The sequence below is a fragment of the Anopheles maculipalpis genome, chromosome 2RL, assembly GCF_943734695.1.
Source record: "Anopheles maculipalpis chromosome 2RL, idAnoMacuDA_375_x, whole genome shotgun sequence".
NCBI classification, from domain to species: domain Eukaryota; kingdom Metazoa; phylum Arthropoda; class Insecta; order Diptera; family Culicidae; genus Anopheles; species Anopheles maculipalpis.
In genome coordinates, this window is record NC_064871.1 from 9,385,184 (window position 1) to 9,411,566 (window position 26,383).

At 42.0% G+C, this 26,383-nt stretch overlaps 3 protein-coding genes across 3 annotated transcripts in view; 1 reads left to right on the forward strand and 2 right to left on the reverse strand.

Annotated features, from left to right (window-relative positions):
* The window catches only part of LOC126558393 (histone deacetylase 11), a 61,979-nt gene extending 51,039 nt beyond the window's left edge, over nt 1-10,940 (forward strand). The window contains exon 4 of the mRNA XM_050214404.1: nt 10,930-10,940. Within this exon, the coding sequence (XP_050070361.1) occupies nt 10,930-10,933 (4 nt within the window). The 3' untranslated portion in view covers nt 10,934-10,940. The remainder of the gene's footprint in view (nt 1-10,929) is intronic.
* Nucleotides 1-26,383, reverse strand: part of LOC126557240 (nicastrin) — a 380,964-nt gene that overhangs the window by 47,412 nt on the left and 307,169 nt on the right. The gene's annotated exons all lie outside the window — the stretch shown is intronic.
* Nucleotides 5,815-7,356, reverse strand: LOC126557961 (protein farnesyltransferase subunit beta). Its single transcript, XM_050213890.1, has 3 exons — nt 7,264-7,356; nt 6,235-7,172; nt 5,815-6,157 (listed from the first exon to the last, which is right to left on the reverse strand). Exons 1-3 carry the CDS (start codon nt 7,354-7,356, stop codon nt 5,815-5,817), a joined length of 1,374 nt encoding a protein of 457 aa, XP_050069847.1.

The following is a 26,383-nucleotide window of genomic DNA, read 5'->3' on the forward strand; positions in this document are numbered from 1 at the left end:
TGACAAATATTTCTCAAATGACCCCCAAAACATCCAAACGTTTCCCTTGCATGCTATCTCTGCTCTCCAGTTTTAGCTAGCATCGCACGAACAAAGGAAAGATGTACGTGTTTGATTGATTAGAAGAACAACACAATTACTACGATTTATCGAACTCTAGTGAAATTTTCGAACTAGTCTAAACTATAAAGCAGATAGGTAATCAAGAAATAATCAAACACTCGTATCGTATGGAGAATGAAATTGCCAAACTAAACTCTAATCACGAAAGTTGACAGAATCGACCACAAGAGAAAAAAACGTAGAGAAGCGCGAGCTGTTGAAGAAACAAACTTTTTCCTAACTTTTGTTACTGTTTTTAAAATTATTAAGGAATAATGATTTAATCATTATTCCTTCCCTTCCATGTCTCTTTGGTGTCGTAGTAGAATGTGTTTTTTTTTTGTAGCATTGTGTGTATGTGTGCGTGTTTTTGCTAATTATGGAACTTCAAAGATAAGCGAAAAAACAATGAAGAAAGGAAAAACGGAAAAGCATGGCAACAGAACAAGAGAGACGATTTCGTTTAACATGACAAGTGAACACGCTGGAAGAAGAGATTCGTTGTTTTACAATCGTTGCATTTTGTGTGCTCATTCCCCTTTGCTCTCCAAAGCACGATTTTATTGACGAAGGGCAGAAAAAGGCTCTTCTGCTGTGTGCGCGACCGCTTCGCGGTGTACTGTCGGTCGCGTCCGAACTCTAAATCTCATTTTGTTTCAAATTTAGAGGACGGTGAAAAAATTAGAGCAAACAACAGCTTTGTACAGGTACCCGCAAAACAAAAAGAAACCCGCAATTTGATCTCGAATATAGTAATGAATATAGTCTCCTGTGAACGTTCGTTTTTTTTTTTTGTTTGCCCCTCTATGATACAGGAAAGTTTATTCATTTAAACTGAAACAACAGAAGAAGAAAACAGGGACACTAGGAAAAGTATCATTTGAAAACATTGCAAGAAAATGCAACAAGTTTTGAACAACATAAAGAAATAAACACCATAACTTGTCGGCTAGAGAAGAAAAATGTACGCAAATACACAAAAGAACACACATGCAAAAGAAAAAAAGAAAAAACGAACGCGTTAGGAGAGGAGAGTTAGAGGGAAAAAATAAAAAGGAAAGAAGAAGTATTTTTTATCTGATAAATAATATTAATTTATGAGAAACAAAAACAAATCGAAACCATCTTACCCCTTCCGGGGGTAGGTAGTAGAAGAAGCGGGAGAGTTTAGTAGAAAGAAGAAGGAGAGAGAGAGAGTAAGGAGAAAAAAACATGTGATTAAATTTATTTAAAAAGAGAAGCAAGGAGTGAAGAAACTAACGATCGAAACAAATGAAGCAAACAGAAATGGTAGTGAAAATGATGGTAGAGAAGCAAACAGATCAGATGTAAAAACACATCCCATGGATCGGGTTGAGGAACATGAAGATGAGAGGAGGTGGGTGCGCTAAACGGATTTTGGAACACTGTGTGGTACAATTTATTCTAGTAACACACAGATTATCAACAACTCCCTTTTCAAGTTACTGTTGGCTAACGGTTTTTTTTAAATTATTATTTATTCGTACTAAGCCTATAACTTGCTTCTAATAATCCATGGAAAAGTAGCCCTCCCTCTTTATTTCGATTGTTTCCAAAGCCCCCTATCCGTTATGTGTGGTGATCGGTCAAGCGAGCAGCAAAAGCATAGAGATAGGCAGGAGAAAGCTGGATGAGCAAAGCGCGCGAAAAGCACAAAGAAGAGAGCAAAGAGGTCACAAAACATCCATGCACACGTTCCACGCACACTCATTTCCATCATCCTGGAAGGAGATGCTTCGCAATTGCCTCTCCAATCGGACGCACGATCCCGAAGGAGAAGGTGATCCTTTTTGGCACGATCTGCACGAAGAATAACCACAAGACGGGACTATCGATCGAAGCATCTCAACACACAGACACAAAGACAGGGGTTTTGCTTCATTTGTTAACGAAAGTGAAAAAAAGATGGATGCACTTTATTATTATGTTGAGTAATTTTATAAAATCCCACCTCCCTTTTTTGTGTGAAGCATGAGTAACACTTGCTTACCAATACCTTTTTTTGTAAATTATTTTTTCTACATCCTCTCACACAACATAGCACCACCCCCGAAAGCGCTACAGTTGTAGGGGGGAGGGATAAGATTTTAAAAGATTTAAATTATTTATTACAAACAAACTACCCCAAATTCCCTATAAATATTCCTTACGGTATTCAGAAAAATGAAACCTTCCTTCACACGCGGGGGCATATGATGCGAATAACAAATACGAACCAACAACACACACTCCCCCATACAGACAGTTTTGTGCTCTGTGTGCCATCATCATCATATGTCGAATTCCGATGTGTTGTGTGTGCGTGCTCGAAACGTGCGTATCATGCGTGGAAAGCGAGACAAAGAAGAGATAAAGGAAAGAGAGCCTTAAGGAAGAAGCGTATTAAACTGTGGCCGAAATGCGTGCGTGTGTGAATAATAGTCAGCTCAAATGATAAAAAATGAAGCACTACTATAGGGTATAAAAGAGGTGATAAAATGACATGATAAAAGAGAAGAGAGAAAAGCAGTCGACAACAACACCACACATTGTGCACCCCTGAAAGAGGTGATCGCGCGCGCGCCACTATCTGTCGTAATTCTCGTTCGTTTCATTTGGTGTAATGAGGAATAGTTTGTACATTTTTTTTAAACAGAGTATCTTTATTATCTTGTAAGGTCTCTTTTAGTACGTTAAGTTTAGTCTACCCTACTACTACTACTGCAACTACCTGTTAAAAGGCAAATCATCCACTTTTCTTCTCCCGTGTGTTAATGTTGAGATGCAATTAGCAAAATGACTTGTGCAATCATTTCCATTACTAGTTGTCCTGTTTTCTATGGTGAGAGGAACACATGGTGTGACCTTCAACCAAAATTAAAAGGCCCCCCATATATGAACAGTCTCCATTTTTTCCTCATATTAGTTGGTAAGAGAAGAAACATACAGAGTAGAAAAATGGCATGGCGAGAAAAACAGATTGAAAAAGGGAGTGCAATAAGAGAGGAAAATTTTCCTTCTTTTTTAACATCCAAAAAAGTCCCACAATAATTATTTAGTATGAAGTTTTCTCTCTGAACCGGAGTACTTTTTGCGAGAATACAGAAGAGAAAGTTAAAACAGCTAAAAGAAACGTAACAAAAACACGCCTTAACAACCAATTTCCATTTTTTAAATTATGAATTAATCTATATTTAAAGAAAAGAAAAAAAAAACACAAAAGAAGCGAGTGTGTGTGTTCCGCGCATATAAAAATGATTAAAAATCGTTAAATTGATTGAAACAAAAGAAGAAAAAAAAACCACCCATCGTTTTAAGAATCTTTTTCTCGTATTAGTTGTTCGTGTGTGTTTTTTTTTTTTTTGTAATTTATTGTAAACAGAGTTAAACTTTCTATAAATCACAAAATCCACAAACGCACTCACGCCACCATCTCTAATATTATTGTCCCTCTGCCTAAACTTGTATCTTGAACACTGAAAACAAAGCGATAGAGAGAATAGTAAAATGACAAACGGGGGAAAAATAATACAAATGCGCACCGGAGGAACGAAAACACTCTAATGAGTGTTCAAAACAAAACCACGAAAATGCCACCAAAAACTGCGATCGCGCGATAATGCAATAGGGAGGAGAGAGACAGGAATGAATGCGAATGAAGAAATGATACAGAAGTTTGTGTATAATTTACAATCCCCCTGTAAGATGCCCCCCGAGGATTGAGTGGAAGAAAACACGTGGTGTGAGATAGAACAGAGCATAAGACGAAATGATCCGAGCGCGCGCGTTTGTGAGGAGGAAAAGTAGTAGAATGTAGTACGTGCGCGTGTGTATTTGAGGTGTATAAGTATGGTGGGATGGATGTGAATTATTAAAGAACGTGTGTGTGTGTAATGTGAAATAGTAATACTATTAGTTCGTACACGAGGGAGGAAAACACATTTGCAAATTATAAAGAAAAACGAAAAAAGCGGTAATTAAAATGATCTACACTTGCGAGACAAAAATGGCACCAATATGGAAGAACAACTAATGCTGTATGTGAAGCGAAAAAGTTGCGAACAAATGAAGAGAAAAAAATGAAAAGATACGTCGTTGATGAACGCGTCACAAAAGCCATTCTTTAGGGAAGTGCAGAGCAAAACAAAAATAAAATCATTGATTTATTTATAAAAAAAACACTTTTTATGTGCATATTATTGGGAAGGATTTTTTAAAGGAAAGAAATTTTTGTTGATGAGGTATCCCTTTTTGGGAGCTTGCGTGGTGCTTCATTACAAGCTGCCCCAAGCTTCCTATTAAGCAGCCAAGTTCGAGGGTGTTATCCCTCCAATGGATATGAAGACATCGTGGAAACATGGTGAATCGTGGATGGAAGCAGTTGAATATGAATTCTAGAACCTTTACGATCCGACGAGAGGACACCTCAACAGTGCCGTCAAACAGATGTAAAGGAGAGGCGAGTAACTTATTACGGACGTTTTCGGTAAGTAAAACTCATTTGCTGGGACACGTTACCAATGATATTCTTCTCTTTTTAGAGGGCGCTAGAGCATGATGGATATTTTTTTAATTTCGGTTATTAGCTTGGACTCGTCAAATAATTCTGGAGGCGTCTATATAAGTGTCATGCCGTGTGTGAAACCATGAATTGACATGGATATCGCTTTTCCCGGCTCTAATCGAAACAGCTGGTGTACCTTAGCAGAGACGATCATTGTGGTGATCCTTACTCACCTACAACAGCGGTAGAGTCTCAATAGCTGCTAGACGGATTGCTTATAGCATAAATCGTATATACCTCTAGTTTCAAATATCATTCCCTTTTTGGTAATCAAAACATTTCCATGGGGCGGAAGGCTCGAGAAGGTTTTATTTGGTAAAAATCCGGCAGTGTACCCTATGGGTGGTTCCCACGGGTTTTGGAAGATATCATTCTCGGATAAAAAAGGTACCACTGTAAGAAGGTGGACAGTCATACTTACTAAAGTCTTTTGAGCTGGAAAGTCCATAAATCAATCAATCCTTCTACCATATTGTGGTACAAGGAAGCAGTGAAATTTTACGATCCATAAAGATTTCTCCAATCGCTTCACGATTACCTATATAAGCAAGTCCGAAGAAATCATTTGACCTGAACGAACGGTTCTTCAATAACTCAACAAATTTATCTAGCTAGAAGCTTTTTATTCATTGTACCTTCAAACTAGCGGCATTTGTCGTCTTAAGTATTCATCCAAAGTTACGATTCTACCAACGAAGCAGAGCTTGATTTTAGACAAGTTGATATCAAACAACTATTACGAACGATAAAACAGAAATAAAAACATACAAAGGTTGTTGAGCATATTAAGATGTGTTGTAGCTTGTGGAGGTAGGTGCATCAGTAATTACCGTTCGTCGTTCATAGTTCTGGCCGATTGGTCGCATTGTTGGATTAAAGCTTCTCCTTAATGGTAAAGCACTGTTGGCCAATTTTAAATTTTATTCAAAAAAATAAAGCAATCAGAAGAAAACAAACAAGCAAGTTTATATATTAATTCTGCCATCGGACCCACAGTTATAAGATTTTCTTGCTCCGTTGGCGCTTCTACTTTCTCTCTCTCTCTCCTTCTCTTTCTCTCGCTAGAGAAACAGGTTGTCTTTTTGATTCTTTGATCTATCCATGTTCAAGTTCGGATTTATTCGAGCGTACGCACACCCCTGGTCGCTTCAAAATTCCGATGCCCGGCTGCTTGTGTAGTTACTGCTACTGTCCTCCGACATGTTTGATGATGATTGACGTTCGGACACGTTCTCGGAGATATCATCCATCGGCACATCGTCTTCGTTCTTCCCATTGGATCGTTCATCCGCAGCGGATGCCGGTTGATCGAACTCTAGGAAGTAACGGTAGGCCTCCAGTGCTGCTTTGGGTGGAATATTGTGTACCGGATGTGTCGGTAGTACTTCGTTTAGCTCGTTACCCAACACCAAAGGTGGGCTGTGAGTTTCACAGTGCTGTGCAACGGCCAGCCCGCTGAGCGCGTAGCAGGTGTGATATATATCCGATGGTCTGTAAATACAAGTGTGATCAGTTTCAGTTAGGCGTTCGAATGGTACACAAAACCGCACGCAGTATCTAATACTTACTTCCCAGGTTTATCAACTAAACCTCCGGTAGGTCGCTGGCAACAGAGTATGATGTACTCCTGTAGTGCGTAACGATTGAAAAGACTCACATTCATGATGTGCTGCTGGCCTTCTTTACGCGCGATAAGTCCTTGGACGATCGGTACCAGTGCACCCTGCCAAAATGAATAGCAAACATCGACCAGTTTGTTCGTGCGTCCCTGAAAGCCTCCTTCGTATGCCATCTGACGATTTACGGTCCACCTTAGTAGGGCATGTAGGTCACACCTATGCTCACCACCCAGCAGCATAATGGCCGCGGCAGCACAGAACGAATAACCACCGTGCGCTTCCAAATCTGGTGCTCCACCGAAACCACCCTCGTACGTTTGACATTCCGCGACCCAGGCGGCCGTTCCCTCGAACAGTTTCGCTTCCTCTTCCGGCGAGAAGGAGCACAGCTTGGCCGATGAAATGGCACAGTATGCTCCGCGTACGTCCAGCTCGCCTCCGACGTGCATCCGGAACGCACCGTTACTTTCCCGCACCGACCAAAAGAACTGTTTGAGCGTGCGTCGATCGATCGCTTCCAGTGCTTTCTCCGTTCCGATAGTGCAAAGCGAATTTACTGCTGCGTACGTAGTGGCTAGATGGGGATACTGACCCGGTCCACCACCAAATCCACCCTCCTTGGCACGACATTTCACGAGAAAGTCCACCACCCGGTCGAGCAGCTCGTGGGAAAAGCGCAGATTCAGTATGCTGGCCGAATTCATTATCCAGTACACCATCCAGGGCCGGCTACTGTCCAGACTTTCGTACGACGACGTCAAGCGCTCGAGTGAGGTCTGCAAGTAATGCGCATGGTCATCGCGGTTAATCTTGGGCAGTGTCGGATCTAGGGCGGCGAGCTGCTCGTACCGGTCGTAGATCCGCTCGATCGATGATTCGACTTTTATCTACAAAACGAGAAATGATGGTGCTATTTATAAAAACGCGTGTTTCTCGAGGATAAGCGCCACCAGTGGGCACGTTGGAGGGCGCCCGTACCTGTTCAATTGAGGTATGTGTTTTTCGGCCCTCATCGTTGGTTTTCCAACGTTTACACTGTGACAAATTACGGGGTCTCTCTAACAAGTCCATTTTGGTGCTTGTGGTCTGATGCGATTGCGTTTAGCAAAAGTGCACGGAGTTGTGGATACAGTGTGCGAAAATGTTCCACTTTTTCACAATATCTAGCGCAAAACAGCTTTTTGCATCTTTTCACTTCGGCGCGGTTTGACAGTTCCGTGCGTGCGCTTGTGTAGGTAAATAAAAACAACAACAGAACTCGACTTTATGGTTTGCGTTTAGGGCGATGGGTTGAAAACTAGCAAAGAAGGTAAATTAGCAAAAATATAGGAAATATAGCTTGAAACGCTCTCAAATTAATTTAGGAGGGTTTGTTTTTAAGTATTTTATTTCAAAACTATTGAAGTAAATATTTAAAAAATCCCAATTTTTACATCGCTAAGTTGCAGGAAATTCAAATGAGAAAAAAGCTCCCGGAAGCTTTCTCAAAGCATGTAGGAACTCATTTTCCCAGTACCCGAGCACTCATCATTTCCACCAAAGTAGAACAAAAACGTGTGTACAACCGGTTCGGAAACGTTCGGCATCTCGGACAAAAAGTGCATCCACGGTTCGGCCACTATCATCGATGCTCTGGGTCGGTTCGCATCCTTCGCGTCAGTTTCGTCGCGGATTCTGAACTAGAGTGAGCCTTTCTACCGTTCGGCAGGAGCAACGGCCGCGTGCTCAGTGTAGTTTTTCTTCGTTCCGGGGGACACGTTGCTACGTTCCCCACCACCACGTCGCAGGCACGCACCCGTCGAGTGGAGCTGGTGCAAAAGTAGATAACCGACCGATTAGCAGCGGGCTCAAACGGTGGAACCGATTCATTGTGGTTGCTTTACGTTTTTAAATTGTTTTTCCTACCATTTTTGTTCGAAAGCTCTTAACCTTAGTTATATATTTCTTATTTTCTTGCCGATTCAAATCTCATCTTGGTAGATTAAATTCAATATCAGTTCTAGTAAATGGCATCCCTCGTTAGCCTTTCGCTTAGCAATTAGTTCTTCTGCCAAGCCATTCTTCTGTGAAGGTATGGAATCAATTATCAAAAATCGCCCCAACGGTCCCTTTTTAAACTTGTACGGAAAGTTTTTTTTTGCTATCACGAATGCGTCTCATATTACTCCCCGATCATCCGTCCGAACGGGCCACATTAATTGGAAATGGCCGTGCGAAAAATGAACCGGCAGTGATAATTAAAAAGTGCCTATCTACAGGAAAGCTCGATCATATGTTGAAGATTGTTGAAGTGCTTTTCGCGCGAATAAACGGGGGAGGGGAAATTGTCGGAAAATGAGAAGCATCTGACAAGTACTACGCTATCAGTGCCAGTGTTTATGTGTATGTGTGTGTGTGTGATGTATGCAGTTTGCAGTGCAATTGAGCATGGTCGGTGTCGGTGCGGATGGATATCGCAAATAATGTGAATCTTGTGGAAGCATTTTTTTCTGGTTGTTGCAAGAAGGTTCTAAGTGAAGTGAAACTTTATCTGAAAGTGACAGTTGGTTAATAGAGAAAACATTAGTATATTGGAAGAGCTTTTCCCAACACCATTGCGGTGCGTCATTCTTCGAACCTTCACAGCTACTACGAGAGGAGCTACTATGATCATGAAGCTTTACAGGTACATGCAGTAAGAAATTAAAATAGAGCTTTTGGTTTATTTATTTAAGAGATTAAAGAAAAACGAAAAAATGCGAAAATAAAAGCGGGACAAAACTACTCAATACAGGTGAGATTTATCACCATGACATTGATACGTGGTTGAAGTGACCATTTTTCAACTGAATTTTCGCATTCACACAAACCGCAGTTTCAAAATGATAAAATCCTTCCCAAACCCCAATACAAAAGCAACCATAAATTCAAAGGAAGAAAAAACCTGGCATTAGCTTTCCAGAATCCTACCATTACGCTTCGTTCCCGGGATGAGCTTTTTTTGTCCTAACACAACAGAGCGAAAAAGGAAAAATGTTTCCCTTAATTCTAATTTAATGAAAAACTAAAAGCAAAAAAAGCAAAGGAGCGAAAAATAAAGACCGGGGAAAAGGAGCACACGCGGCCCCCGGTGTGTAACGGTTTTCCGCGGCACAAAACCCGAATGGAAAACCTCTAAATGGAATATTTATTTAGTCATTTCAGTATATCCGTTCGCTCTGGCAAAGCAAACGTCTAATGCGGGACATTACAAGGCTCCCTTGTACGTGTCCCTTTTGATTAGTATTCCGACTGGGTGGTGAAAAGTTTGTTGAACTTTTTCTGCTTTGCTGTCGGGACCACTAACCCCGCCACAGGGGGTCCAGGTGGGGGAGGCGACGGGATGTTTTTTTTTCATTTTGTATTCTCGTTTGTTTCAAGTATACTCTACCGGCGAGTTCAATTCTGTCGATTGCACGTGTCCGTTTTCTTAGCCAAATCTCTGCTCAAACCTAACCGCAGCGATATTCCCTTAGGGGCAGAAGAAGATGGGCAACCAAACCCGTATCTAATCGTGCTCGTTTTCCGGGATTTCGTCTGCTTTACAGATCGTAATCGATCGAAAAGGACACCATCAGCATCAGCATACATTTTCCCCCTTTTTTACTCTAGCGAAACTTGAAACAATCTTTTCGGGCATCGGGATCGTTCATGACGTGGCGTGTGAGAGTAAGAATTTCCGTCTTGCTTTTTATTGTTTTGGTTCCTTTTAGATATTTACTCAACAACCTTCCGGCTGACGGTGTAATTGATGCTCTGCGAAGAAAACTCACGCCGAAAATCGTAAAACATGCGTCGCGAAACCATTCCGGCGCGGAAGTTCATTTGAATTTCGCTTCATGGCCGGGGTGTGCGTATTTAATTGAATTCCATCAGCACAATCTCACGCACACAGTTTGTAGTTTATTGTGTGCGGATGGCGGTACGCTTCCTGCCGGGAAAGCACGGGAAACTCAAATGAGAAGGATTGATATCCGAAGAGGGGAAATGTCTATCTATTTCGACAATGCGTGTCGTATACAACACGGAGAATATGGGAAGTCATTTTGGTCGACAATGCGACAAGATTTACATTACAACAGATAAACGCTTTTTTGGGGAGCCGGTCAGGTGGTGGGGGTGACCGAGGTGCCGGTCGTTACACGGCAGGATCGGGGCTCAAATCCCACACCGGAGCATTCCCCCGTAGTAAGGACTTGACGATGCAACTGTATGGTTATCAATAAGTCTAGTAAACAGTTCGATGGCCGATGTGACTTATAAGGTCCTTATGCCAAGAAGAAGAAAAAGAACTACATTCTCCGCCAAAAAGTATTTAAAGCATTGAAAACTTTTCGTTTGGCGTGTGCAAAGCTTAACAACTTCCAATACCTTATTTTTACATCAAGGAAGCTTAAATAGTTTCGCTGGCCTGGCCTTCCCCTACACAGGTGATTGGTGGTGATGGTGAGCGATGAGAATTCCGGGCACATTTTTGCGGCATCTAAATAGACGCACTCGTGCGGAATGCGGTGTGCTTCCTTCTGTTAAATACAATCTTACCAACAACAACAAAAAAAAATGGTTCGGACGAACAATTTTCAGATCAAATAACTTGACCAAGTGAAAAGAATCCCGTAAAGAGAGATAGAGCGAGACCGCCAACACGAGACAAACTTTCGGTTCCAGCGGGATAATTTTGACCACGAGGCAAAACTCTCTAGACCCTCTAATGAACTTGTGCCGAACTGTTCGATCAGTATCCGGATCGGGACCACATTTCCAGCCGTGTGCGCCAAAGTTGTTGCGAAAAGAAAGCAAAATTTTCTTCGATCGATGTGGATGCTTCTTTTTAAAATTTTTTCTCTTCTTCTTTTGATCGAGATATAGCAACAAAAAAGGTAGAAGAAGAGGTCGTTTACATCCTTGCATTTTTTCCTTTTTGCTTGCTCGCACCACGATTCGCCCGAACTGAGTGAAAAAGGTTGCTTACAAAAATTTGTTTAAAATGCTAATAAATTCGTGTCTGCGTGTATTCGGCAGTGGAAAATCAGCTTGCACCTCGCTTTTTTTTCTATTGGAATGTAACACATTACACACAGACGGGCATACAATTCAATTGAATCGACAATACTTCTTGAAGCACGCGTGTGTGAGGTTTTTTTTCGGTACTTTTCTCCTTGCAGTACGTGCTTAGCTTGGTAAAGTCTTGGCCCAAAAATAAAAAGGGGTAAGAAATGTTGTGGGAAATATTTCAACTGATTTTCTGGCCCACACACAGACCATCCGGGAACTCATCTTTTTTTAAAGCCCTTTTCAAATATGTATGAGAAATTTGGATTCTGGTTATGGGGTATCTGTTTTGAAGCGATGTATTTACGTATTTTGTCTGTGTGTGCAAGTGTGTGTAGGAAGTGTTTGAGAACAAACACTGAACCATTCCTGGCCGACGGTGACGTCTATTAGTATTCCTGTCAGAATTCACACAGCAAACCTTTTCGGAGGGGATTTTCGGGGGAGGACGGATTTTACATTCATAAGAAGCAAATGAATTTATGTGTGGTTTAGCAAGAAGCCAGCCAGGCCGGCGATCTAAGGGCGTTTGTTTTTACACCTTTATAATGAAGTGCTTTTTTTGGCGGTAGGGAACGAAAGAATGGCTAATAAACTTGTAAATCGTGTAATATTGGATTGTCCTGAGCAAATGCTTCTAATTGTTGCTTCAATTAACGGTTGGACCAATCACATGTTTCATGCAATCACGATGACTAATATCTTAGAGGATTAAACTGGTCTAGGAAATGAAATGAAGTTGAATGCTAGCTATTTAAAGAATTGATTTAGCTCCTATGCTGCTTGATGTGCTTTTGAAGCTTTCATTCTTAAAGACTGCTTCACATTTCCTTTGCTTTATATTTATAAATAAATATATGCTCTCATTTTAATCCTGTGTTTTTGAAATGAGCTTTTTAAAGAAAATTACACCATTTACAGCCCGCTGGGAGAGACAATGCCAACGGTTTTCACACAGTAGGACCGCGATTCAAGTCCCATCCGGACCGTCCCCCCTGTAGTGAGGACTGACTATTCACCTAAATGGTATCGGCAAGTCTAGCAAGTCAGTCGAAGATCAGTATGACATCACAGGTCGTTAAGTGAAGAAGAACGGTTAAAGTTTTTACTACCCTGTTTTTTTTTCTACTGTAAATATTTATGAAACTTCATCTATAAAAATACACATGCTTGAAAAGGTTACACATTCGCGATTAAAATATTTTTTCTAAAATTATCAAGAATGATTTGATGAAGGTCATTTATAATAACATGTATGTTTAACAAGTTTCAAATCAATTAATTGCAAATTGTTAAACTTAAAGCCTTTATGAATTAAAGGAATTTTTCATTCCAATATGACGGCTCATAGTTGAATGGACAACGAAAAGAAAACTGTACAAAAAAGCTATAAATATTGACAAGGTTATCGTGGAGGGCGGCCCGCTAGCGGCGGTACGTAGTTGTCAGTCCTTATTAAGGAGAAACGGTCCGGATAGGATTCAAAGCCTAGTACTGCCGCTGTTACCCCAATACAAATTGTTTATTTGAATTATTTTTATGAGTTAATACGGCTTGAAGACGTATTTTAATAATTGTACATTCAAATTGCATAAATTCAGGAGCTGTTCTTTAAAGGATTTCAAGCATGAAAGCAAAATTTTTTCTCCAAAGTAAATTGTTTGTGGCGTGCTGTTTAAACAATGGTCTGCAGTTATGCAATATCTCTTAACAACTTATCATTTAAATCTAATTGAACAATACAATCCAACATTAGTTTAGCTGTAAAATTAATTATTACATTTACACTACACACAAAAGAATGAAAGTGAAGCGAGCTCCCAACACGTATTGATTCGTTAGAAATCATCCTTTAATCAATGCTGAAAACAAGCTAAATATAGCAACACCCACCATGAGGGATGTAACGTGTAATTGCATCCATCTGGTGCTTGGCCTCCGCCGTGGTAGCACAAATTCGCTAACGCCATAATGATGCAGAAGAATTCTACACCGTAAGTGTTGCAGAACGGGCAACCCGGCAAACGAATCCTCCCACAGTCTCGCCAACGCAATCAAAATCAATGAAATACGACCATCGTTTCGGTACAACAAAAGCGGACATGCTTTCGTTGTAATTACGCGATCCATACTGTCACAATCACAGTTCGTTAGATTGGCACAGCCGGGTACTGTGGTTATAATTCAATTTTGTACATACAGATAGAGGGACAGGGACAGTCGGATAGGGTGCGGGACGGGTCTGAGAGGGCGTGTGTAACCGACAATCAGGTTACAATATTCAAATTCATCATCATCGTTGTCGTTCGCATCATCGACGCAGTTTCTACCCAAAAATCAGACAGCCGTACTGAGTGTTTGGTTGGTCGGTTGGGTTCGGTAAAATATTCCTTCACCATGTTTGCCACAATGTCCTTACCGGAACCGAGCACCGAGTTTGAACCGTGCTAAAACGTTTCAATGTAGCGTGTAATTTTGAGGGATCGGATGGAACAGAAAAAAAAGACAGGGAAAAAGCACCAAAATAATGAGTGTAATATGCTTCCGTTCGGCACCGACCGTGGCCTTGAAGTTGTGATGATTAAGGGCTAGGATTTTCAAGGTGTTTCGGTCGCTTACGGGTCGGAAAGTGTGACGGGACGGAAAGCGAGGGTCGATGTCCGTTTTTAATTTTACACACGCGCACACAAACACACACGCACATCACACAAGGGACACGGAAATGGGAAAAAGACCTCCATAAATAGAACAATAATCCAGGCTTGTTGGGCTATGTTTAGGCGGCGATTGTTTTTGTTTTTGGGAGGATTGAGTAAAAGTAGCTTTTTTTACTCTCTTTGGGACTTACTCAATCTTCCAAATGGGGATGGGACACTTTGGACGTTATTAATAGTACGAATGCATGCCACGAGTGTTTTTTTCTCCCGCGCAATAGAGAGGGAATTATCGAGGAAAGGACGTTGGATGACGAATTTTAATCCCAAAACATGCTTTATTCAGACCTTCTACAATGTGTCACAACTTTATCAAACTCAGAACACAACTAAAGAAACTATTTGATTTCGCTCCGTCCGCGGTATTCTTATCATTCGCGCCATGTAATCATTGTGCAGCCATCTGCGGGAAACCCCATTAGCAAGATGTAGCGGATTTGCTTCCCTTCCCATTCCCCGGGCTGGGCTGCTAATCGTGTGCAATTAAAGCCACACGAACCCGGCGACTTCCGCCGTGTCCGGTTGCGTTACGGGACGCTAGCTGAGTGTGTTAAGTGGGTAACAAAAGCTCCCGACAGAGGTGAAGGTGACCCTTGTGGAGAACCCGATAAGCAGGTCAACCGGTACGCCGTTTGAGTTTTCGGATAGTTTGGCCGTGGCATTATGTTCACTCACGGCTCAGGGCCCGTTACCTGTGTTACCTGGCTGCATGAAGGTGCTCGTTGAGATGGGGGGATCGTAAGCACTGGTTGGGAGAAGTGTTTCCACGCGGAATGCCATTGGAGGCAAAGTAACATTAAACGAGGAAGGAAGAAGACGAACGATAACTGGAGGTAATTATTTGTGAATGGATAAGGCAAAATTATGGTATTACACTGGATACATTATGTGATGCCATTTGAGTTAATGTCAATAGGAAACACACTCAATCTCAATAACAATCAAATGCAACCTTACACGTTTATACAAAATTACCATTACATTAAGCAAAAGATTTGTGTTTATTTATCAATAGTAAAAAAAATCGTACACTACTCGAAAGGAGTGTATAACGCGTAATTAAAGTACCGCAATGACGCCAATAGTTGTGTCTTTATTTCAAAGAAAATAAGCAGTTATTATTAGCTTCTTGTGCATCATCTTACCTCGAAACAGTGATTACTCGTTTTCTTGCAATTTGTCATACTCATTTCGCACGGCAAATTAACTAGAAAGGAACAAAAGAATCCATCGAAAAGTACAGCTAATCTCTCGTAGCCTCTTAATTCCAATGCACTGTGAGACAGTCAAGAGAAACACACGTTTGCTGCCGTTTTATTCGTTGCCATTGTTCTTTAACATTTGTCTTTTTGTGCATACATAGATAAAGGATAGCTTCTTAAGCGGAGGCCAAAAAAACAAACGGAACAAACCGACGCTCACTTCTTCAGCCGGTTAAAATCACTAGACCATTTCTATTTTTTCAAGGCTACGAACACACAGAAATGCGAAGCAGAAACAGTAACACATTAAAGAGCCTTTTGCTTGCCGTGTGTTTGAATGATGAAGCAGTGAGCTTGAGCCGTGTAGGTCGGGTTTCGTTTCCGTTTTCCCTCTTGTTCGACGAGACATGTACATGGAAACATTAATCTTTTGACGGACTCGGGGGAGTTTTTTTCCCCCCTCCTGCTGGTGTGTGGTAAATCCTTCACGAACTTTCTGAGTAGTAGACGAACAAGATGTTTGAGTGGTCAGACTATATTACCGGGTTCGTGTTCTTTTTTTCCTTCCTCCGGTCTTTGACGCAACAATAAAACATGACGAAAAAAAGCATACATTTGAAAAATATATTACATTCTTCACAAATTATTTAAATATTTCGTGATGTGTAAAAGTGGCGAATAAAACAAAAAAATTCTTCCTGTAATTTAATCAATTTCACTAATGGAGGCGCGTGGCAGCCGACAAAAATGTTTTGATGGAGACGCATGGTACTTCACACTAAACATGATGGAGGCGCCCAGTGTTTTTCAGTAGTTTGATATTTTTCCAATACCAAAAAAAAAAAACAGATTTCTAACTAATTTCTGTGTCTAACATGCTTGATTACAGCTGCAGTAATCTGCTGTCGGGAAAACATTACCGTGTCACATATGTTTAGAAAGAGCAAATATTTGCCTCTTGGTTGCGAACCATTTTTGTGTACATTTTTTTGAAATTGCTTTACCGTTTTTTACCCTGATTTTCCTAATGCATGTGCCGGCACAAGCACCGAAGCGCAATGTATCATGGCGTTTTGTGCTTTCAGCCGTGTTCTGATGCGCGCCGAGTGAAATTGAACGAACCATAGCCAAAACCGAAATGCGAAAGGCTTTTTGGCAAATGAACGACCACTTCGGCAGGGTAAAATGTGCTGCGTGTTCGTGTTCGAGCGAAGTGGTATTACACCGTACGTGCGCGTTGTATGCGTTTGTTTTTTTCTGCTCGTTCCGGCCAGGAGATGTGGTTCACCGTTCCGAGGCCTTTTTCGAGCGGGTGTGTTTGTGTGTGTTTTTGTAGTTGACTGCTATGTCCGTCTGCTAAGCGGGCGTACCGTGAAGGTCATGTTGAGGGTGGGTGGGTTTTCGAAATGCAATTGTGAAGTGTGAAGGGTCGGACGAGAGGCATCGTTAACTGAACTGCGATGTTTATCGTGGTGTGTAGCGGCATACAGGCAGCGATAGTGGCAGATGTTGAAAAGTTTCTTCAATAAAACAACGCACCGAGCTAACCAGCTAATCAAACGCCCGAGATATTCAAGTAAAAGCGTTTCTGTAGGATAGCGCCAGACAGTGCAGTGACGTTCGGGCGTAAGGCCTCACGCTACATGGTACCAACTGGAAGGATAAGCTTATTTGCTGGTTCTCCTTTTAATATACCCATTTCGGTGTGTCATGCGGAAGAAAAGCGAAACACGTAGCACACCGCTGACAGAGACACGTTAGGAAGTGGTGCATGTGCAACTGTTTGCAAAGGAGTGTTTCCGCTGTCTCGAGCATATTTAACAACCTACGGTACTACGGTGCTCCGGATGCGGAAATGTTGCTTTTATGATTCTCGGAGCATACGAACCGTGTACCGGCATTATGCTCGCGTACTGGCGCTGTTGCAGAATGCGCAATAACAGGCACTTTGTTAGTACTTTATCGTGGCTTTATGAATGAGGCCTCCCAAAAAAAAAAAATCCTCTTATAAAAATGAAAGTTTTTGTGAAGCATATTATTTCGAATCACATGTGTAGAGTGTTTTCCACATTACTCGCAAGATCATTGTCTATTCTTTCAAGCATAATATAAAGGAAAAAAATGCATTACAGCCACAAAGCAACTCAATTAACTCATCCAAAAAACTGTCAATTTATCCCATTTAAATTTGTGTGCCACACGCCTTCTCACGCCACAAATACGGCTTCCCTAAAGTGGGTTTCGATTTGATGCTGTACACAAAAACAAACGTGTACGTGTGCGCTAATCGATGCAAATGAAGCTCACCCAGTATCAGCCCAGCTCATCATTATCATCCCCATCAACGTGATTGTCATTGTTGTCGTCTTCCACATCATCCCTTAAGCCTCCCTTTTGCAACGGTCATTGCATTGTGCCAGGCAGGATCGTAAACAACAATAGGCGACCCAAATTTTCCTCCAGCCAAAACGTATCTGTGGCCGCTGGCATGTTTTCGTCGCATGTTTCGGCACGATGCGCGTCAATTCAAAGTCGCCCGCTTGCCCGTACACTTCCGGAGCCAAAAATAGGACGCGTCACGCGTGGAACAATCGAACACCGAACGGGAGTCAATAACAACAATCAACCCCTCGAAGCGGGCGAACTGGTGTGGCTCGGACCGCTAGGATGTTCCCGGGGTTGACGGAATGAATTATCGTAAATTATCATCCGCTGTCTACCATCGGGAATTTTATCCTCGTGCCCAGTGGCATTAGCCTGAGCTCGGTTGGGCATGTTTGTTTTTTGGTTTACGACCAGCGAGACCGAACTTTGCGTGGTGAGAGATAAAATTTTATTTTGTCTATCTTAAACCAATACAAATATCACACACCGATAAGGATGATAGATGAAGATAGATCGTTCAGGGAGGACACTTTAGATGTTGATTGGCTTTGCGTGTTTTGAAAAGACGGCAAATACAGACATTTCCTTTTGGAGTTTCTTGGTTGTTTTGGATACGGAGGAACATTGACTGTTGACACACTTTAGTTTTAAGTGATCTGGCCTTTGAAGTCTTACCATGCACCGAGGGTGCACCATGATAAGCGTTTTTATAACTCGCTGCAAGAGTAGGAAAATTTTAGAACAGTTTTTTTTTTTTGGGACACATCAGTTAAAGAAACCTTGTTTTAAGCGTCAGTGATTGACTTCATCTCATGAAAAGTTTTTTTTTGCTCTTTGATGCAAGGCTTTGTGTTCTCAACTTTGATGGGCGTTTGAGAAGAATTTGCCAGAATCTGGCTTTCACGACGAGATCTTTTGTAAACAAGCTACAAAAGGGTTAAATTTGATGATCTTTTTGCATTCAATAATAACTCCAAACTTGTCAACTTAATTTTCTTTTTCTCGATAGCCTTCCTATCTTTATTACAAAATACAACATGGATCGATAATTTTGTTAAACGTTTCCAGAAGGAACCATGTCACCACATGGTTATGTGACTCCAACATACAATGAAAACATGACAAATCGATCGTTGGTTACGCTTGTTTTGAAAGTACAGATTAAAAACAGATTTCTAGAGCTATTTTCTTTGAGGAAATTTCTAGTAGAACATAGACCAAACCACCTGTTCTAAGCGACAGCAAGAAATGGAGCAGATGTTGCCGTGTATGTTTCCGTGTTTGTTCTTTCGTTTGAATGATAGAATTAATCCCAAACTCTCTCACACACAGATCTGAAAACGCCATTAGTTCGTTTCCATTTTGCGTTTGGAAAATGAGGCCGAAGAGAAAAGATGTATCACTTTGCTGTGTGACACAAATGGAAAAAGCATTATAAACAATACACGCACACTCACGACGAGCCAGCTGAAACCACCAGAACAACAAAAGCCCCTTAAACACCAGGTTCCAGGTGTGCTGGCAGCAGACAAGCTAGGACATATGCATAAGTAGTGCCTTCCGGGTGAGCCAAATTAGACACGGCACACTGAGCAACAATGCTGAACATTGGGGATAAAAAAGAAAATCCATCCCGATCCACCAAAGCGTGCGCCACACGGAGGAAAAACTAGGCGCTTTAATGTGCGGCTGTCAGGGCGCATCTCGGCGACGACCCTTGGCGACAGCCTCAGCCGCAAACCGGTTGAAACATAATGATTTATGATGTGACAACAAAATCCGCGCTTCACTGCACACTGGGTCACTGAAAAAGGGTGGCTAGAAGGGGGCTTAAGAAGGTAGGGAAAGGTGGTCAAAAGACGAGTTTGCATGCTGCACTTTGTGTCACTTTATACACCCACGTGGAAATTGCATGGTGCAGGCAGCGCAGGCTTATGGATTTTTCTCTCTAACAATGCACATTCGCTTGCAGTGTAATGTATGTATGTGTCTGTGGTATATTGTGTTTTTTTTTTGTTTGTATCTTGTGTGGTTTTTTACCTGCACGAGATGTAGAATGAAGGTTTCGCTTCATGCGTTTAGTTTGCCCGTGGTACTGTGTGAATAGAATCTGGGATTTTCCTGTTCATTGAGCATTGTGCTTGTTGTTTTGTTGAATGGGAAAACAATGGTCGGGTAAAAAGCAACAGTTACAATAGAACCATTTTGTTTTTTCTTAATCAACAATGCAAAACCCGACACTGGGAACGAGCATTCGATGATTTGTATTGCTTTGTTAGTAATGGTGTGTGTTTGTCTTTATCAGTGTCAGGTTTAAACTTAATGAAAATATGACCAAGCAACATGATTTAGTGTTCAATAGTTGTTTAGCTTTCTATACAAGCTCGAGTAAAAATTGATGGAGCGAAAAAAAAGCAATGTGAAATGTTTATGATAACTTCAATCAACTTTTGTGTTGTTGGTTTTGACTCAGTGTTGGAAATATTCATGTCTCATCTACATAAACTGTAGGATGATTTTTTAAAGAGATTACCAAAAGTAAACTTAAACTTCACAGAGATAACGCTGCTCCTACTGCAAAGTTCTGGCCTATTTTGGATGTCACTATAAGGCTCCTCCCTTACTAGGCAGCTCTGACTTGACTAAGTTGTTCTTAGATTCCTTAACCGTTTAGTGCGCTTGCAGTCTTTTAAAAGAGCTACTTAACACAAGACTAATTTGCATATTTAGCGCCTGAAACACGAATGGCCTCTTTAAACAATACAACAATGCATCTGATTTTTTGACGGGCGTATCGATCACCGACCAAATCTTTACTCTATGACAGATCTTCTAGCAATGCCGTGAGCACCACGCCTGACCTGTTCATTGACATCCGTGGGACGATTTTCACCTGATCTCTCCAATTCCTGAATGTAACGACTATTTGCCTGCACACCACAAACTCCTGCAATCCAGAAGACTTCAGGACTATCCTTGGTGATGCGTGTGTGAGAAGAAATTGTAGAGAAAGAGAATGAACCTCTGAGTTAGCTCAGCTGTTTGGCGGTGAAGATATCTCGATAGCATTCAAAACAGGAAGGATACAATGGTTAGGGCACGTGATGAGGATTCATACCCCACCAGGAAGGTGCTCGTAAGCGATCCGGTTCGGGCACGAGGCAAAGTGGATCAGAAGGACTCGAACCTGTTGGAGATCGAATGCTACCCTGGACCGAGTTTCCTCCAAACTAATTAGTCTTAACGTCTGAATTAGTAAGCAGCAAACATAGCTGTGTATCTTTTACCAACAAACAATCTATCTAAACCATTTTCTAAATTTTATAACGCTGAAAGTTTCATTATTTGAAGAACATTTTCATGCTCTACAAATGTCTCTCTAGTGACTTAGCAGCGTAAACTTTGAACACCAACATTCTCTCGCATGCCGGCGCATCAAAAGCCGCACCGGTGCGAACGTCCTAATGCTTCGTCACTAATTAATCATACGCACCTCGGTAAACACGTGAGAGCGCGAGACAGGGAACAAAAATGGCATGGAAAAAAGCCATCGTCCCAGTGCGTTTTTGCTGCTATGCAGACAAATCAAATTTGAAAACCATGTCCTCTTGGCCAATGTTTTAGCGTGGCGAGAGGCTTCGTTTACAGCACCGAAAGTGACGTGATTGACGAAAATCCATTTAGCAGTAGTGCTTTTGCCGAACGGTGCCACCACCGTGCCTGCACTGGTAGGTGGCAAAGGTTCCACTTCGTTTAGCCTAAAGTGTGTGTGTGTTTGTGTATGACTGTTTTCCCATTCTGGTTCTTCGTTCACATATCGTCCTACCCCAAAAACAAGAAGCATACTTCTCCGGGAAGGAAAATGAGATTCAAAACGAGCTTTTCGACACAAAATTATAACGCACTTGCGAAAACACACGCACACTCACACAAACACACGAACGGATACTAAACCAGGTTTTACAAACAAGCTACAATGGGTACGATGGAAGCGGATCTTACTTTGCATAATGGAATTATTAACAACGTTGATGATAGCCTCCGAATGTACAAGCTCAGTTCCCGTCAACCGAACATCATCCGGGTGGATTTGTGGAATTGGGTGGAGGATTAAAAATGAAACGGCCACGGCAAGGTGATGGCGGTGGTTGCAGTGGTACGGGCCGATGTGAAAGCGACCGGAAAAAAGGATCCGAGCCTCTTCCACAAGCGATCGCAGTGAGGGTGGAACCTTCCTGTTCTTTACCTTTTTTATACACCGATCATCTCCAGTTTGTAATTGGTATGGCATGAGGTTGGCAGTCCTTAGGTTGATTCTCACAGTCGGTGTGAAACCGAATGTGTGTATGTGTGTGTGTGTAGTACAGCAGAGTGCAGGTATACTAAAATATGGTTGTTGGAAAGTTTTGAAATTGAATTTTATGCTCCATCTCCTTGTCTTTTCTTGATGGGGGGGTTTTCCATATTCATGCACCACGACACTCTTTGGCCGTATCGGAACAGTTTGGCAACCCGACGACATGAAGATGACTGTCGGCCCGGGTCCAGATATCACCATCGACGAGCTGAGGTGCCGAGTTTTCGAGCACTTCTTCAAATGTCCAGGACAAGCCGAGCAGCCGAGAGATATGTGTTGTCAAAGGTGCTTTGCATAGAAATGATAATCCACCACAATTCGACACCTTACGTCCCGGTTTGGCCAGTGGGGAAGCGGGATTCCAAAGTTTCCTTACCGCCGAGTGGCCGAAATTGGACGTCTTGTATATATTTTGTTCCATGTGAGAAGGTTGTCCACCAGTAGGGACGGTATGCTGCCATTGAAGGTTTCGAGAACGAACGTAAATTGAATTTACGGCTGTCACGAGCAACACACACAAAAGCAGCAATCGAGTGCCCAAACGGAGGGGGGAAATGGGAGAAGGAGAAATGTGGCAGCAGGTCATGTTGGGGTTTGATTTGATTGAAGATGAATAGTTTTAGTAAGATAATGCTGGAAATGTATGAACTAGCTGTAGGGATATTTATTTTGAATATGAACACATATTTTGAATATGAACAGCTACATATATTTCTTAGAAGAATTGTGACAATTCACTTTCAGTGGTTTGTATAGAATTGAATCAAAATTTATAATTTAAATTAAATCTAAATTGCTTTAAAAATAAACAATCCACAGACTGGTTGAACACTCAAATTCCAAAAAAATCCCACGCAGATTGCATACTTTCAGGCGTCAACTATCAAAAATCAATAATCCCCCACCAAGTGTTCCCGGACAGGTGGAATATAACTAATTCATGATTAAACATTCTACTACCACAGTTCCGAGACATTAAGACGACTAGTTTTACGACGATATTGACTCTTAATTACCGCATTTGCAGAAAGTTTCTCATCACCGTCCCGCGTCTAGTCCGTCGTTTGAAAATGTGCGCCTGCTTCGTATGCAATCCGGTTGCTTGAAGTTGGCTCGTAGCGTTCCGAAAGTCGCCAACCGAGTAAAAGGAGTTAAGTTAGAAAACCTATTACGACACTTCCATGTACACTTTCGCTACCTTCTTTAAACACGAACTTGAAAAGAAAAAGAATGTTTTAAATACAGCCATCTCAACGGCAGAGCTCTTTAAAAAAGATTTTTTTTTTTCCATTTTTAACTCGCTTTTCCCGATGCCGATTCAACCTAATCGTGGAAGGAAGCTAAATTTTTACACCTCCAGCCTTCGAAATGGTAATACTTTTCATCAATTTATTCAAATTTCTTCCTTCCTTCCATGGAAAGTGGCACAAGAATGCCTCGCAATGGGTGAATTCGTTGCAGGAGAGTTGGGAAATTTGTATTACATTACACACCGGTGGAAATAGAGAGAAAAAGAGTGAAAGAGAGAGAGAGAGAGAGAGAGAGAGAGATCCGGTGAGGCAAAATTAATGACATTCGCATAATCGTTTCGTCGTTTTTCATGCGTGCCACTTCTACATGTGAGTAAATTTATCTTTCCTTTCCTGTTCGTTTTTTTTTTTTTTGCAGACAATACTTCCGTACCGGAGACGCCTGAAAGATAGACCGCACGCAATACACAAGGAAACCACGATCGACGACGAATGTAAACGATCCGAAAGAACGCAACCAGACGACCGATGTCGATGCTATTAGAATGTGAAAATAGTGGCGCAAACTGTGTGTGTGTGTATGTGTGCTCTGTATAGGGTGTGTTTAGTTGTGTGGACAGCGTGGTACAACGCGAAAATGAATCGTCCCGGGTGTATGTGTGCCAGCTAGCTACCGTACGAGCACAGTAATTAAAGTCTCATTCCCATGCTGGCGAAATGTTAGAATAATCGGGTGTGCGAACATGGCCGCACGGTATTGCTTCGGCAGGCTGGCGAACGGCCTAGAAGCAGCATCCAGAAGTCGTTCGTCTAATGTTTGTTGATTTTCTTTTTCCAGGAAGGCTTGAGTCGATTTTTTAGGGAGTGTGGTGCAGTGGATTTACAATTAAAGAACGATTAGTGAAACTGAAACCATACGCGATGGGTTCGTGCGTGATTAAGTTGTGTTGAAGGCCTGTAGTTCACAGTGGCGTGTGCGCGAGTGATGTGATGAAGAGAATGATGCGTGCAAAAAGGCACATTTGATCGAAACCGATCGAACCGGGTGAAGATAAAAAGATGAAAAAATCGTCACAGTGTTGTGGATAGTTGCAGCATACAACCAGGGGACCGACCGAGACTCGTGGTCGCTGGTGTGTTGCATGTATGTGTGTGTGTGTGCGTCCGTGCCCAACGATAGTAGGCAGGGCTGGAAGGATTCTCCACGGAACCGGTTAGCGGACGGGCAGAAATCGTGAATTCGTTGGGTGCCTGCGTGCGTGGGGACCCACCCGGTGGCCCGCTAGACGCCACGATGGACGATGTTCCACCGCGGAAGAGTTCGCTGAGCATTGACCGGGCCGCCTTTCTGCTGCTGCGCGTCAAGAAGGCGTTCAAGAAGAAGCGGCAGCAGCGCAAGGATAAACTGTAAGTAGCGCCCGCTGCCCCCATTGCGTTGTTTGGTGTCTTAATTCTTGGTTCAAATTTCATCCAGCTGGCTTGCGTCTCGAAGTAGCTAAAGCACGTAGCACCAAAGAGTCAAACACACTTCTCAGAAGGTTCTGAAATCTTACACTCAGCATCCGTTCAATGTGTTCAATTGCGAGCCCTGGTAACTCCAGCCACGGGCCAAGATTTCAATTAAGCTCGTTAGGGCTTTGGTCGAAAAAAAAGCCCGCAAAACAAGGCCAAATCGATAATGTGTACCTCAGAATCGGAATCGAACACGATACACGATAAGGCACACAAAAGCGCACCTCAATGAGCTTCATTTGCATCGGCAAGCTATAGTCCTCAGCCTACCGATTTGCCTTAGCAACAAAAGGGGGCCAAGGGCAAACGGCTACTGCGTAATGCTACTGTGGGTGAGAGAGCATTTGCAAAAAAAAAAACGCTCCTGAATACCACCTGGCCGTGTATAATCAGGTTATCATTATACCATCGAGCAGTCCAACATCCCTGGATGATCCTTCCGGGAACAAAAAAGCTTCATGCGAAAATGTCGGACCCCAAGCAACAGAAAAGGGTTCAGGTAGTGGGTGTGTTAGAAGGAAAGCCAACAAAAAAAAAACTTACCCCACTTTTAAGATTGAAAATTTTCCACAGGAACAAGTTTTCGGGATTAACGCACTGAACGTACGTACTACCGGGTTGATAAGGGAGAAATTACACCCTCCGTTTTTGGAGCAGAAGTAACATAATAATCGATCGATTTCGAGCCGAAAAGGTTCTAAAAGTAATCAATAGAGTAAGGTAAGATATATTTGAAGTTAACTGACAGTAGATGGATAACCTTGATGGGAAGGGAAAATGCCCGGACAAAGGATGCCCCAGAGAGCTTCAAAACAGCTAGAATAGGTAGAGGAAGGATAGTGGACCGCTTTTCCAATTTATGGTAGATTCGTGGGCCGAGATAGATCGATTGTGTGGGCATGTGGGAAAATTCTTTTCTGTGCCAAGAATGATTCGAGACGCACGAGAAGAGGAAGCTTTCCAATAGAACCGATGGTCGGTGTACAATTAAGATACTGAATATTCATGCTCTTTTTCAATACTGTCAACTGAGGAAATGTTTTTTTCAAGAATTGATTTCAGTGTAGACAGTTCTTCTTGCAGAAGAAGAAACTGCAGATCAATCGCCGTAGACCGAATAGTAATATATTCGAGAAGGCTTCTCTTAGAACATGTTGTACGCAGCACATTGAGATCTCAATTCAAAAATTGTTCTGTACACACTTTGTGGACTATTGCTTAAAGTGGCTCCTAAACGGGGCATTTAAGCAAGTGACTTTCGCGCCATGCCCAAGACAAATTATTATTGATTATTTATTATTCAACAATTGGCCGGATTATTTAACCGCCGATGATAAGTAGTAACATCCTGTGATGAAAACTAGAGCTCGTGAGGGGGAGAGATAATATATTTTCTACTAATTAATCCAACCATTTTTGACTCCAATTACCCTGTGCATCCTTGACGAAATTATCTTCGCTTTGCATACATTTAGGCGTTTTTCGCATAGTGTGGAACAAATGTTGACAGGTTCTTCTCGAGTCTTTTACCAGACGAATATGTGTTGTGAAGAAAACTGTATTAACTGGAGTTACCTTTCGGCTATACGTCACAGAGAAAAAAGGAGG

Excerpts from the sequence above, each read along its gene's own strand:
- LOC126557961 (XM_050213890.1), bottom strand. The coding sequence starts at position 7,356 with ATGGACTTGTTAGAGAGACCCCGTAATTTGTCACAGTGTAAACGTTGG. Across the intron at positions 7,173-7,263 it reads CACATACCTCAATTGAACAG|ATAAAAGTCGAATCATCGAT; the intron begins GTACGGGCGCCC and ends CTCGTTTTGTAG. Across the intron at positions 6,158-6,234 it reads TTAGTTGATAAACCTGGGAA|ACCATCGGATATATATCACA; the intron begins GTAAGTATTAGA and ends TTGTATTTACAG.